Here is a 14,607-nt window from a genome sequence, read left to right as displayed (position 1 = left end):
CCCATGTACTTACAGTTCTTGTGGTCCTTACCACTCAGTTCATAAAAGCTTTGCTGCGGTTCACGTGTTCTTCTATAGTTTGTTGACTTGAAGGAAAATTACATCAGGGCCAGTACAGCAACTGCAGACCATTTTGACTGTGCCTGAAGGCCCTGCAGAAAACTTGAGTTTCAGCCATCATTATTGTTGGCTTTGGTTTAACCATACTTGGCTCTCTCTCCAATCTCTTGCTTTTCTTGGTGTTTCTTTTCCTCATCTTGATGTGCCACATGAATAATCTGATCACTGGGTACCAGTGATCACTGGGTACCAGTGAAAATGCTTTTAATAATCTGATCACTGGGTTCCAGTGAAAATGCTTGTAATAATCTGATCACTGGGTTCCAGTGAAGATGAACACTGTTGTTCATCATGTTACAGCCAGCCTAGTTTGATCAAGGTCTCTGTGCCCTGAAAGGTGGAGAGCCTTTGCACTCAGCCATGTGAGTGAGGGTGAAAATCATCCTTAAAATTCATCTTGTCTGTAGACATCCAGTTAGTGGACCACATTTCAGAATAATGTGGTTTATGTGGTAGAACAAATCCCTTAAGGAAAGGAAACAAAACCATCACCATTGTTTGCAGTATTAAAGGACTTGGGAGGCTAAAGACAAGAACTTCATCACTGATTATCTTAACTGATAAGGCAGAAAATCACAAGTTGTGTGTCCCGAAGACGTGTTCAAAGTCAGTGTTTGAGGGCATCCCACTGTCAGAGTAACTACCTGAGCTTCTGTGAAACTAGCATTTCTTTATTGACTATATCCCAGTGTTCATTAAAAAGCCATGTTGTAGGCTATGCTGTCTCTGTAAAATGTTTACAGTTTGGTCTGCCTTTGTGAATTTACTCTGTATCCTCCAGCTATTCAAAATAGAACATTTCTTCTCCCACCTACAGCCAGCTAAGTGTCTGTAGGAGGTGATGTGAGGAAGACAAACTCAACAAAGAAGCTGCTCTTTTTGTTCAGGACCACTGAATAGCCTTAGAACCAGCTCTTGCTCTGCTGTGGAGCTGTGCTGGATACCTGCTGTCCTTTGGCATGTGCTCCAGGGTAACCATACAAGGCTTTTTAGAATTGTGAGTTTTTGTGAGGAAGTTCAGTGTTCAGCAAGTATGTTCCCAGAGCCATTGATCCAGCCCTGCTCTGGGATGCATCTTGGACTCATATGGTAAATTTCAGAATCCTAAATTTAGACTTAACTAACAATTTAATAACTTATTACCATTGCAACACTAACATGGAAATTACACAAACCTGTGTAAATCAAAGAGTACAGTGGAAAACTCGTCTGTAGGATTGAGATCAGTGAGCAGGTCTGGTGGTTTTCTTAGCCTGTGAGCTGTGATCACTCTTGCAGCATTCTCAGCTGGTTCCTCTGGTTGCTGTGGCAGAAAGATCAGGGCCACAGATGCTCAGCTTGTCTTTGCTGCAGGAGTGACTGCAGGAGAACATCTTGGGAACAGTCTGTACTATTATAGCTACACTATTTTTCATCTGTGCATTGATGGATTTCCATCTGTAAAAGAACTAACATGGCACTTTTACTGCATACGTTTGTTTTAAATGTAAAGAAAACCTAGATTGTCATTGGTTGTTTCATATGTGATAATTTCCTAAAGCGGAGATGGAAAAGTGTACTTTATATTATAGACTATGCTTTTTACTTTCTTTTTTTATTTTTCAAGTCTTTATAACAGGTGAAAAGGGGTGAGTGGAGTGTCTTTTGTTTGTTTTCAGTTGGGCCCAAAGGACGTGTTCTAAGTTACGAAATCAGAGATGATCATCATAATTTAGCTAAGAAGAATTACAGGCATTGGCGTTCTGCATGGAAAATAGGACACATGGATGAGTGGCCAGATAACGTGGAGTTCATTCTTAAAGACATTTCAACAGCTGCTGCAGATATGAAATCTGTAACACTTGATGCAGTGAGTGAATCCAAACAATTCCCCCATTTGACATGTGCCTTTTCTCCACAAATGAAAACCTCTAGTGCTCACACTCACAACAGGATTCCCATAGCTAGTTTAACATGAGAAAAGACAATCAGGTTCTTATCAGTGAAAGAAACATTGCAAGATTTTGTCAGATACATATATTTTCAAGGTTTCAGTTACAGGTTCCCAAATGAAAGAGTGATAAAGCTGTACTATAAAAATATTACAATTAATTACTGCTGTCTTGTAAGCAAAGACCAACTTACTTTCTTGTATCTTTGAGAAACTGATATTTTTATAACTATGAGATACATATTTCAAGCATTAAGTTTCAGAAGAATACATAACCTTTTTAAATATGTAACTGTGTGACCACTTTGTTATCAGCTATATCGAATGGACAATGTAACTAAACCATAATTTACAGAATGCTATTGCTTGCTCTCCTGTCCTGCTTCTCTGTGTCCACATTTCCTAAAAGAAGACATGCTGGGGACAATAGCTAGATGTTAACCACTCTTCCCTGTAAAGCAGACAAACTGCTTACAACTCTTTACTTACTAAATGCTTTAAATGGTTTGAGCAAAGAAATATAATATATAGCATAAATACACCGTTTCAAAAAACATTTTAAGTAACAGTCTGCAGGAAGGATCAGATACTGCATATGCCGTTGTTTTACAATCTGAATAGCTTCCTAGCAGAAGATGGATAAGTTGCCAAAGAGAAGTTTTTTTTTTTTTTAATCTTGAAAACAAACAGCAAGTTATACATTGAGACCATAATGTGCTCTTTTTATGCACTTGAACAATTTTTTTCACATTTGAGAAATAGGTATTCAAGTGTGTTAGTAAATGTAGTCTTCTGTAAGTTTTTATTACTGTCAAGATTATGGAATTTAATTACTAGGACGTTTAACTTCCTAGAGACCTAGGAAGTTGGTCAAATGCTACTTGCTGTTTAAATAGAAATTAATTTGGAAGTAGAGAGGACTTTGTTTTGCCTAAGTGTGGACCTCAGGTTTCGAGAGGCAGTAATAAAACTGGTTGATGATTACATACTGCTGTTGTATGCATCTCTCTTCCATAACCTTTCTTTCTTCCCAAGCATTGTTGTATGTTACAATGACAGATGTGTGTATGTTTTCCCAGCAAACATTAATATATCTTTCTCTTGCAGGTAGTTCTGGATATGCTGAACCCTCAGTGTGCTCTGCCTGTTGTACACCCAAGCCTGAAGCCAGGTGGGGTGTGTGCTGTGTACTTAGCAAAGTAAGTATTTATTTCTGGCACCTTTATTCAGGCATTACCTGGTCTTGGTACAAAACCAAGCATCTTCAGAAATATACATCCAGCATTAATGAAGTTAAAAAAGTTGGGGTTTTCCACATGTAACCTTTTTGGGGAGTTGCATTCAGTATAAATTACACTTGGCCAAACCTTTGGCATCTACTTTGGGAATGTTTTCATTCTGGTCAGTGAAATTTGTATTTTATGACATCCTCAATGTAACTGCACTGTTCTCCAATGCAGCAGTCAGGTTGCTCCTCTACCTTAAAATTTAAAGACTCATGTAACCTCCAAGGTAAAGAAGGTGACAAAGTCAGTAGAATTGAGACTGTGTGGTTTGAGTTTTCAAAATACTACTTTATCCTTTGCATTTCTTCAAAAGCATCACACAGGTTGTTGACCTTTTAGACAGAATACGGCGCTGGAAGCTTCCTTTCTTGTGTGAAAGGATAATTGAGGTAACTCACAGAAGCTGGTCAGTACTCCCTGCTAAAATCAAGAATTGCAAATCAAGCCAAATGGTGGAAACTCAAGAGTATTGAAGAACCTCCTCATAATGAATATGAAGAAATCCATATTCAGGATCAAGCAGTTCTTGAAGAAAGCAAACACAATGGTAAGAACTTTACTGCTGATGAGATACCTCATTACTGCACTTTAATAATCTAGTGTAGGAAAAGGCAGTATTTTTTCTTAGATCAGCTGAGATTAGGAAAGATTTTGGACAGTCTAGACCTTGTCAGGCTTGAAGAAAGACAGTTAGTTTTTTAAGTTTAAGTATCTTACTAGAAATCTCGGCTAAATAGAAAATAAATTGCAATATGCCATGAAGAATGACTGCCCTACTACTACTGTTTTCAAATTTTTGGTTTTTAATAAAATTCAGTTCTTTATACTCATCCTATAGCTGCTTTAGAGCAACCTGATGGACTTAAAGATTCCTTAGGAGAAATGGTGCCAGTGTGCTCTGTTTTAAAATTATGCTGTTCTGGTAAATCGAAAAATTATGCCATATATATATATTTATATGATGGATAGATGTAAATATATGTACAGCATAGATCTGCCAAATGCATACTAGAGCAAAGAGTTCTGAATATACTGAGAGGTGACAACAAAAAAAGAAAACATGTCAGGGAAAAATATTCCATGCACAATGTCAACTCTAGTCTGAATGTACATCTTAAACTTGTGGGAAAGAAGTTTAAAAAAATGTCCTTGTCACAGAATCACTTTGTGATGCTGCTGAAACAAACCTCTCAGTGCCTTACATTGCCCGACCAGCCTACTGGCAGGAAGCTCATTCAGGTGAGACACTTGGAAAATGTTTATCTTAAATGTTTAAGTGGGATTTTTATTTTTTAAAAAAATCTACCTTTTTTTTTTTTGTATTAGCATTTGGTATATTCCTATATCATGAAATCATATAACTTACAATAATAAAATAATCATTGTATGTTGAAATACTAAAGTAGTAACTTTTGTTTTTTAATTAGCATTCCTTACCAAGCTGAGAAAGTTTCGACCACTGCTTTCTTGATGCTTCTGCCTGCTTAGCTGCTAATTTGAATATTGTACCAGAATAAAATAAAACATTACAAAGTAAATGCTACATTTGCAAGTTGTGTAACTTTTAAGTAATGACTTCTCAGATTCCTACCTCATACCAAGTTTGAAACACCAACTATTACACCACTATTTAAAGGGAGAAATTTTAAGTGAATCATCATGTCAGGTGTTGTGATGCAGCCCAGATTGTTCTGCAAATCACAGCATCCATTTCTGTCTTATCAGACGTATTTCATTCTCCATTGCTTGTAAACCATTCCATGGATTTGTCTTTGTTCAGGGTGATGCATGGTTGCCTTTTGCCGGACAGCCTCTGACAGCCTACCAGAAATAAGGGAAAAAAAAAATTCAGTGAGAAAATAAGGGATCAAAGTCTGTCCTTTGAAATGAATACTTTGCTGTCTTCTGAGTGGTAACTATAGGTTTCTTTAAGAACAATGTTCTTAAAGCATATCTTTAAGAGATACTGAAATTCACTGGAGGCATTCACTTGATAAAGCTGTGCTTATTCAAGTTCAAAACAGTTGTTGACACAGTTGTGGTTCCCTTCCAGAACTCACACTGCAAGTTGCCTGGTTATTTGTGAGCTTCACTTTGTATAAACTATTCTCAAATGGTTGGAGGAAACACAATTTTTTCTGACCCGTGTCAGAGATAAAAAGCAAGATTTTTCAAGTGAAAACAGACTTAAATTATTTAGGGTCTCACATGAACAGGTGGTGATGTTTAGCACACCTTTAAGTGTGCTTTATTAAGTGATACGTTGTAAACACCCAACTTGTTCAGTATCTCAGGAAAGATTCAAATGCCAAATTTTTCAAAATTGAGAGATCCCTTGAGAATCAGAGTTGTACTAAAAGTGTCAAAAGCAGTTACAATCCTACTATTACAGTGAAAATTTGGATATTAGTGAGAACATACACAAGTAAAACATACAGAGCTATAAATAACTAACCCTGTATTAAATAAGTATAGTTGGAACTCTGCACTGCATAAGTACATGAGAGTACCTTTGCAGAGCTGAGGCCTTAAACATATGCCACAGGAAGTTTACATCTCAAGTGTGTTCCACTTTTAATAATAAATTTAATAATGGGTTTGTCCCATAACTGCTGTATGTCATGGAGGCCTCTAATGCAAAGGCTGAGAATGCCGTTTTTGAGTAGATGAATGTGCAGAGATTCAATTACATAAACAATTCTCACGATACACTCTTGCTTTTTACTCATACCCCAGTATTAAAATGATGTCTTGTATAATTTGTCAACAAATAAAATGCACTTAAGATGAAAATGGGAATTGTCATTTAACCCATGTCCAAACTGATACCACAACTGAGCATCCTGCCCTTTCTGAAAACATGCTCCCAGCAAGAGCACTTTAACTCCCACCAGTATTTCTATTGTTTCTTTCAGCCATTCATAAGTGTTTAAAACAGGACTCTCAATCTCATTTTTAATGCAAGAATAGTAAAAAATGCCTTAATAGACTAGAATGCAATCCAAAATCTATGGTAGTAGAGGAAGGTCATTTGTAGAGATTCAGTGTAAAGCAGTTGATACTTCCAGGAAGTCAGGAGACAACATGTGAAAATGAAAATGAATCCATGAGAGTAAAAGCACAGTTCTGCCAAGGGGACTGCATGTGTAGTTCAGAAGGACAGAGCAGTTCCTGCAGTACTTTGAGTGAAAATATGGCCCCTGTTGCCTAAACTGATGGAAAATTATTTGCAATATGAAACCATACCTTGGGCTTTGTGAGGAGGAGAGTCAATGAGCATTTTTTCAGTTGAGGAGGTGTCCTTCGATTTCTGGGATGAGTGTAATTCTGTCATCTCCAAAGTGTCAGTAGATGAGGAGGAAGATGACAATCCGAGTCGTACAAATCTGCCTTTCTTCCCGCAGAGCAGGCAGTCTGTAGGAGTAGCACTGGGTCCTCGGGGCAGCTGGACTTCATCATCGTAGTTCCTCAGAGCTCCACTGTGGTGCACAGAGCGCTCTCGCTGCCATATGTAATGTGTTGGAGCAATAGCCATCACCTAAGGGAACAGCCGTGGCATCAGGAAATGGAAAAATAATGGGAAAACATACAGCTGTAAACTAGAGATCCAGTTAGTGTATGGCAGGGAATTGATGTAGCTGAAATTGGTAACATCTCTTATGTGTCTCATTCTGTCCCACTAGAAAGTTTGCTCCCTTGGGCAGGAGTAAGTAATTGCTATACCAGTCAGGTGTGGAAACATCCCAGCTTACAGCCCTGTGTGTTTGTGTAAGTCATCACAAACACCAGCTCATGCTTTGTATGTTGGACACAAGATGGTGTCTTTGGCCAGCTCCTAAACATCACCTAACAATGTTCATCATCACTGAACTTACGGCAGTGGGAAGCTGGGAGGGTAAGCAAGGACCAGCATTCTGCACTCGCCTTGTTCCTTGTACTTTTCCCATAGCATCTAATCCCATCCCCAGAGATGGGACTATAGAGTAAATGAAATTTCCCACCATCTGTCAGTAAACATTATATGCTTAGAACATGGCAAGGGCTTTTCCAGATACACGTTTCACCTGAAAAGTGTGGAATACATTTTTTCCTTATAAATCGTAAAGCAAACAAATACACAAAATTATTTCTAAAGTGGATGAAGTGAAACAAACGAAGGTAGATCTTAAATACAAAATATTTGCATAAAGCAGATTCTAGACAATAGAAACTTCACTTTTAACAGTAGTGCAATATAAAATATTCCAGTTAACTTAAAAAACATAGTTTCAAACAATGTATTATAAATGCAGAGGGAAACAAAACATGGAGGGTAAAATGGACCGTTACATTTTAGCTGCATCTTTTCTTTCCCACTGATTGTCTATTTACTTTAGGGAAGAAATTGTACAGAGCTAGATTGCTAGCTAGTGTTAATTGTGATTTCAGCATCTATAATATTAAATCTCCCTCCCTACCTCTTCACAGCAGCGTCTGCTTACAATAGCTCTGTAGTCAATTCTACTCCACAGCTGATCTCTTAACTTTAAGAAATCAGGGAAGAGCTTTCTCCAGGCTTTGCCCAAAGCCCATGGGAAAATGTCATATTTTGCTTCTTCATTGTCTTCTTCAACTGTGTTTGCCAGATACCTTCAAATACATGTATGTGTTTATGCTTGTAAATATTATTCAGTCTTAAACCACTACATTAAAATTATTTCTAACATAAAATAACAGACATATTGAAGTGGTTGTTTTTGCTAGTACTGTGAGGAAAAAGCACTAACAAAATACAGCCTTCTCTCTGGAACACAGTATTTTCTTAATCAGTGCCATATGCATCCTTTGGGAAAATAAAAAGAAGCTTTTATAAAAATTGCTTTACCATAGAGTTTCCTAAATTAGTAGATAAGCAAGAAATAACATATCCTGACATCTTTCACCAAGCTAGCAAGAAACCCTTGAACTAAAATGAACAGTTTCTGACTGATTTCTTAAATTCTTTAAATAAAGCTTAAAACTATCCTGTGAAATCTTAAACTTTACATTTTTTACTTTATAGATTGTAGCTGTTCTTGGAAAATTACATTGCTCATATTAAATTAGGAGCAAACAACTAAATACAGGTCTACCTTCAGTTATAAATGAAAAACTTCAATGATTTTTTTAATGTCTCTATTCCTCCCTTCCTTCACTATCTGTTACTTTTTGTTTTAGATTATCTTCACACACAACAGGAAAATATTTACTTCCTCTGCATCCACCTGATACTAAAGGCCTGTGAATCACACCTGAAAAAATTAAGACCTTTAGTCTTGTCGCTACTTTTCTCACTTTCTCCTGTCCCCAGTATTCCATCTAGTCCCAGTCTCACCCTTTGTCCCTTTCTAATCCTTTCACTGTTCTGGCTTTTCTCCCTTCAGTGGAGTCAGAAGGCTCTCTCCTCCATACTCTGTGGATGTCACCCACACTACCAGTGACAGTAGAAGGTCACCTTTGCCCCTGCTCTAGAGTGCAAATCAGAGCATCTGAGAAGTGCTTTTATGGAAAAAGATTACCTGAGCACTGTAACACTGTGAAAGAAAATGCAGAACCCTCTGTAGGTAAAGCCAAATACAGAGGGATTATGTAGGCTTGGTAAAGATGGATTACTGATAATCACCTCTGTTTCAAGGTAAAGACATTTTAAAACGGTTTAAAAAGTTAGCAGAAATTCTCTGGCAACATTTTTACAGTTGCTTTAAATAATGTTGACAGAAACTTTAATAAAAAGTTACTCCTGAGGTGCCTGTCATGGTGAAATGTGTCGATACAAATTATTTAAAGGCTGGAAAAAAATATGAAATAGAGTGTTATAACAGCACCTGTGGTTGTAACAGCAACCACATATATGTTGCTGTGTATTGGCCTGCATATATTTCTTGTAATGCTTAAAAAAGCTCCCAGATTCTGTTTGGTAGGTGGAATGTCACTCTGTGTATCACTGATACATCCCTCTCTGCTGCTCAGGCTCCTTCCATCGGAGAAAGAATGTTGGATTTGTACTGTTTATGTATAGTATGTAAATTATCATAGAACCACAGAATGGTTTGGGTTAAAAGGGACCTTAAAGACCACCTAGTTCCACCCCCACTGCTATACCCTGGGGATGCCACCCACTAGATCAGGTTGCTTATGTTTATATACTACATCAAGGAACACTCATCACATATCATAACTATCAGTGTCATAAAGAAATAATGCAAAGTTTATCCTAATAAAACCAGAGAATTAAAATTACTTACAAAGCCACAAAGAAATTGATTCTGGTATGCTCACTTGTTGTGAAGTTAGCTCTCTTGAAATAAACGAAAGTCATTGCCAAGAGATACTGTTTTAAAATGTAAAATGAAGTATCAATGTGTTATTTAGGTATAGTATTTCCTAAATTGATTTGCACATTTATCTTGCACCAAGATATTTTCATCATTTTTAACAAAGAGGAAAGCATGAATTAAGTTTCTTAAAATTCCCATGTGAACCCATTAGAAAAAAAAGATGTTCTGTATTTGCATCAAAGTATCAAGTAATTAAGGGCAGATTTTCTCACTCAGTGTATGTTTTATTAACTAAGAAGGAAATACCTTGTCTGCAATTTCACAGCAACAGTCCATCCAAAGGAAGTCTTGGATTAGATCATCATCTGTAACAAGAGAAAGCTGTAGCATTTCAAACACCAAACCTGTTCATTTTAGAAAGTATTTGTAAATAAATAACAGATGGTCCTCCATTAAACCACATAAAAGGAAGGAAGCTAGAGCCACCAGTAGAGAACAGAGAAACTGAGGGGGAAGTAGGAGGTCAGGTGTGAAAAAAACTTACATTGACAAAAAGCAAACTACCAGAATGGCAAGGTGGCAAATCTGGTGACTGCATTTCATCCATTCTTAGTAACAGCAAGCAAAGGTGAAAAATAACGAGTATTTTTTTCTGTCTGCATAATTTCTTCCTGCATTACGTGGTTCCAGGTGGTGGTGCACCGTTATTTCAGAGGAACTACAGACTGCTGAGATCATCCTGCACCTTGATTACCTGGCAGCCTTTACAGGGCAATACTTGCTTATTTTTGGTCAGTGCTTCACTGTCCATGAACATGTACTGTAACTACCACGAGCTCTCTCATTCACTTCTGTATTTGAGGGTCAAATAAAAACCAGATGTAATCTTCCACTATTATTTAATGTCTTTGTTAAATTAAATAAACACAAAACTTTATATGAAAGAGACACAAATAAAAAGAGATGCTCCAACTCCTTAGATCCTCTTCCCATTCCACTTCTCCCCCCAGATATTTATTCCCACAGTAAATTAACATGTTTAAGAGACAAGGAGTCCAGTCTTTTTTTAAGCCTTGTGTAAAACAAGATGCACAGTTTTACATTGGTTTGTTGAAATAGAAGAGAAAATAGAAAGGAAGGAAGGAAAATTATAAAAGGAACTAGCAAACCACCTTGTTTTCATTTGTAATATTAAAAAAGATACTTTTTGTCAGTTTGGTAGCCCTTGTATTTTTAACTTAAGCATTAAATATTTACCAAAATATAACAACAAAATGTTTTGATAAAGAATTTCCCTTACTTTCAACATTAAAAGCACTCACAAAATTACTGAGCTTAGAAAACATTCTGTTCAGTCAATACATTCATATCTCACATTATTAACCTACCAAATAATTTAAAGAAAGCTGTCATTTCCTGACGCTGAATAATTAGACATGGTCCCTTTGGACATTTATATTTCTGACTAGGAACCCCTTTTTCACCGTTTTCTTGCTGGTCTTTGAAAGCAGGTCGCTTTAGTCTACTAAGTTTTTTTTGCTGATGTGATCTGGATGCACTCGGTTTTACACGAACAGTGACAGTGGGAGGTGTCTGACACACCAGATTGTGTTTCATTTCGTTAAGCAAAGGTTCCTGTTAAAAAAAAATAAGACGAAATTAACTACAAAGGTAGTCAGTTTCAGCACTAGAACATTTCTTTCGTTCCCATAAAACGTTTCAGTAGAGCTTGTATGTCAGGGGATGGAAAATTTATTTTATGAGTGCTGATTATCTAAGGTTTGTGCCCAAAGAGCCACATAGAGTTCTCTGATTTAGTTCTAATTTTATAAAGCTTTTTTTTTTTTTTTTCCCCAGTAGAAGGAGCCTTCAGTTTTTCCAGTCAAAACTTTGAAAAATGGCCAAGGAGCCTTTCCAGAAAAAGTTGCTGTTTGTCAGGTCTTCGTAGCTCCACACTTACGTAGATGTACCAAAAAATCCGTGTTCTTGCCCTCCAATTTCTGATTGTCTTTTTTTGTTAAATAATATTAATAGAATTAACACAGTACAACTGTGATTAAGCCATGAAATATGAAAATCAAGTCTTGAGCTCCTTGTTACCATTGGGAATTAAACTTATCCCTCAGGCTGGACATACCCTGACGGCCCAGCCAAGGAAACGTACCTCGTGGGGTTTGTAGCTGCAAAATTTAAGGGGATACCAAATGGAGAGTGAGGATTTTGACAGAATTAAATGTATTTACGTCTTCAGCAGGTCTCTCCGCAGGGGGCTGTTTAAGGTCGGCTCACCGCAGCCTACCTGGCTCCCCAGCTCTTAAGGGGCTGTCGCATGAACACAAAAGGCTCCTTTAGCCGTGTCTGTGACTTTGGCTACCTGCAGAAAGCCCAAAGCCGCCCGTGCCCGGCCCGCCCCTGCCCGCCTCCCTCAGCGGCCTCCCCCTCACGCCTCCACAGCCCGACTGGCGCCTCCCGCAGCCAATCTGCGTGCGCGGGCCAGCCGCCTCAGCCAATCGGAAGGCGGAAGTCTCTCCTCCCGCCCCGTCTGTTGCCGCCCAGGGTGCGGCAGCCAATGGGAGCGGGGCGCGGGGAGGAGCCGGCAGCCAATGGGAGCGGGGCGGTGCCATCTTTCACCGCCCTCGGCACCGCGAGCGTTTCTCAAGCCCGGGTTGCGTTTCTCAGCTGCCCAACTGCAAATGTTTGCTTCCTTCCCTCCTGCCTTCCTTCCCTCCTGCCTTCCTTCCCTCCTGCCTTCCTTCCGTGGCTTTTTACAAGGGGACGTAGTGACAGGATAAGGGGGAATGGGTCCAGCTTGAGAGTAGGCTCAGGTTAGATGTTAGGAGGAAATTCTTTACGGTGAGGGTGGTGACAAGGCATAAGGTGCCCAGGGAATCGGTGGATGCTCACCCCTGGAGGTGTTCCAGCCCAGGTTGGATCGAGCTCTGAGGTGTCCCTCCCTGCCCATGGCCGGGGGCTGGAACGAGATGATTTTTAAGGTACCTTCAAACCCAAACCATTCTGTGATTCTGTGCTTAAAACATATCCCCAGGATGATAAACATCCCCCCAGGAGACACAGGACACGAAGGAGAAGAGATACCTGACTACAGATCATTAAACACAGAGGTGCAGGATGCCCTGCTGCTACCTTTCCACTGAGGCAATTATGGGGGTTGTAGTACGCAATTAGTCTAAGGCAGTCTGCTGAAATGTAATAACATGAATGAAAAAAATCCTTTGCTAATAAGATTCAGTAGGAAATCTTACTGCTGCGTTTTCTTATAAGAGATGAAGGTTTATCCTAGGAAGATGACAAGAGATACATCCATTGTCACTGTTTCCCCCTGTGCAGGCTAATTAAAGTGTAACTGGCCTCATTGGTTATGGTAATGAGAAGAGAAGCCTCTTTACACCTTCCTGATCTTTTATTAATAATTTGCCAGATTATTTAGGTGCTCTGAGTTAGTGAGCATACTCAGGGAAAGATCATGCCAAGTTTCTGATCAGGCAGAGAGATAAAAGACATACCAAGTGGTAAATGTACCAACTAACAACAATACTGTACAGAACAGGCTGAAATCAGGAAACTTGGCAGCAGGGTGGAGATAATACTAAATACATCAGCAGGGCAAAAATCTGTTGCTTTGAGGTTCTCTTTTCTTAGACACGTATTCACAGTGAGTTACCCTGTATTAATTGTTCTCTTTTTTTGCATATTACATTTCATCTAAGGAATTCAAAGCACTCATCAATTAATTATTGTTCATTTGATAACTGAGAAAAACAGAGGAAGGACAGGTTACAAACTTCCACATAACCATTTAAATCTTTAAGACCGGGGAAAAAACTTTTTTTTTTTCTTTTTGCAAAACAGAAAGTTGCAATGATAATTGTGACATGCATGCTGCTTCCTTATTTTTTCACACCTTTACATCAATAAAAAGTGACTTACGATGATGATCTTTATCCACACAGAACCTCCCGTAGGTCTCCCCATTCTCAAATAATTTTTGAGGTAGTGGTTCTGCAAAAAAATATTAAAAGGTTTTTTTTTTCACTGAAAAATCTGTCACAATCAAGTTATTGAACAGGTATTGTGACTCTTCCCACTGTGTACTGTCCTCAACCTGCCAGGACTAGGTCTCTGCTCTGATTCAGACCCATTGCATAACATTGGATGAGACTCTTGAGGAAACTGAACTTGTGAGAAAGAGCTGTGAGAATGTCTGGAGCTTTAGCTTGCTTTCCTTGCAGGACTCTGCAGCCTGAGGTAGGATTGTTGAGGTGGGGATGACTCAAGGATTCAACTTGGAAACATTATGGAAAAACGTCAGCGTGGAAAGTCTGATGCCTGAACCCAGTGACAATAAGGAAACAGAGCTTTACCTATGTCCTCTGCCTGAGACAGTGAACTTAGCAAGGTTGTTGAACAATTCATCCAAGAACATGAGGAAGAATGTAGCTTTTGGACTTCCAAGTCTCTCGCTGAACATCAGGGAGCGCTGTTTCACCACCAGCCATTTGAACCGACACAAGGCAGCATTTGTCCGGCTTAATACACTGGGTTTCATGTTGTGCCTCATTCCTAACCCTTCCTGTAGGTGGACATTAAATCAGTTTAACAACTCTTCATCTTTATGTGTAATCACAGTTAGAAATTAAATTTTTAATATACAAAATTGTAAATAAATTTCATTTATATATAAATATGTGGGTGTGCACTAATTTTTATGTAATACTTACATATGTATAATTATTAAGAGCTGGGCTTGAAAGACCTGGGATTCTCTCAAATAATAATTCTGGGGGGAAAAAAATCCATATATAGGCTGGAACTGTATAATGGATCTATCTTATAGATCCATTATATAAGATATATAGTTATAGCTATCCAGAATTTGGTCCAAAAAGGGAGCTGCAGAGCAGTTTAATTCCTTTAAATTAAAAACAGACTTAAAATTTTTCAGTGAATGAGTTGT

At 38.5% G+C, this 14,607-nt stretch overlaps 1 protein-coding gene across 3 annotated transcripts; it reads right to left on the bottom strand.

Annotated features, from left to right (window-relative positions):
- Positions 1-1,237: 1,237 nt before the first annotated feature.
- Positions 1,238-12,073, bottom strand: SPDYA (speedy/RINGO cell cycle regulator family member A). Of its 3 annotated transcripts, none has more exons than XM_085054607.1 (7): positions 11,797-12,073; positions 11,021-11,267; positions 9,939-9,997; positions 9,600-9,685; positions 7,794-7,965; positions 6,583-6,874; positions 1,238-5,157 (listed from the first exon to the last, which is right to left on the bottom strand). In XM_085054607.1, exons 2-7 carry the CDS (start codon positions 11,247-11,249, stop codon positions 5,069-5,071), a joined length of 927 nt encoding a protein of 308 aa, XP_084910733.1. In that variant the 5' UTR covers positions 11,250-11,267; positions 11,797-12,073; the 3' UTR covers positions 1,238-5,068. The 3 variants fall into 3 exon arrangements, with proteins under 3 accessions (XP_084910733.1, XP_084910734.1, XP_084910735.1); XM_085054608.1 differs by having other exon boundaries at positions 11,876-12,073; XM_085054609.1 differs by having other exon boundaries at positions 11,932-12,073.
- Positions 12,074-14,607: the final 2,534 nt, after the last annotated feature.

Source organism: Lichenostomus cassidix, chromosome 3, assembly GCF_008360975.1.
Source record: "Lichenostomus cassidix isolate B80296 chromosome 3, HeHo_3.0, whole genome shotgun sequence".
NCBI classification, from domain to species: Eukaryota; Metazoa; Chordata; class Aves; order Passeriformes; family Meliphagidae; genus Lichenostomus; species Lichenostomus cassidix.
The sequence above is the reverse complement of the archived record's forward strand: the minus strand, read 5'-3'. Positions and strand labels throughout refer to the sequence as shown.

Excerpts from the sequence above, each read along its gene's own strand:
- SPDYA (XM_085054607.1), bottom strand. The coding sequence starts at position 11,249 with ATGAAACACAATCTGGTGTGTCAGACACCTCCCACTGTCACTGTTCGT. Across the intron at positions 9,998-11,020 it reads AGCTTTCTTTAAATTATTTG|ATGATGATCTAATCCAAGAC; the intron begins GTAGGTTAATAA and ends CTCTTGTTACAG. Across the intron at positions 5,158-6,582 it reads TCCTCCTCACAAAGCCCAAG|GCTGTCAGAGGCTGTCCGGC; the intron begins GTATGGTTTCAT and ends TATTTCTGGTAG.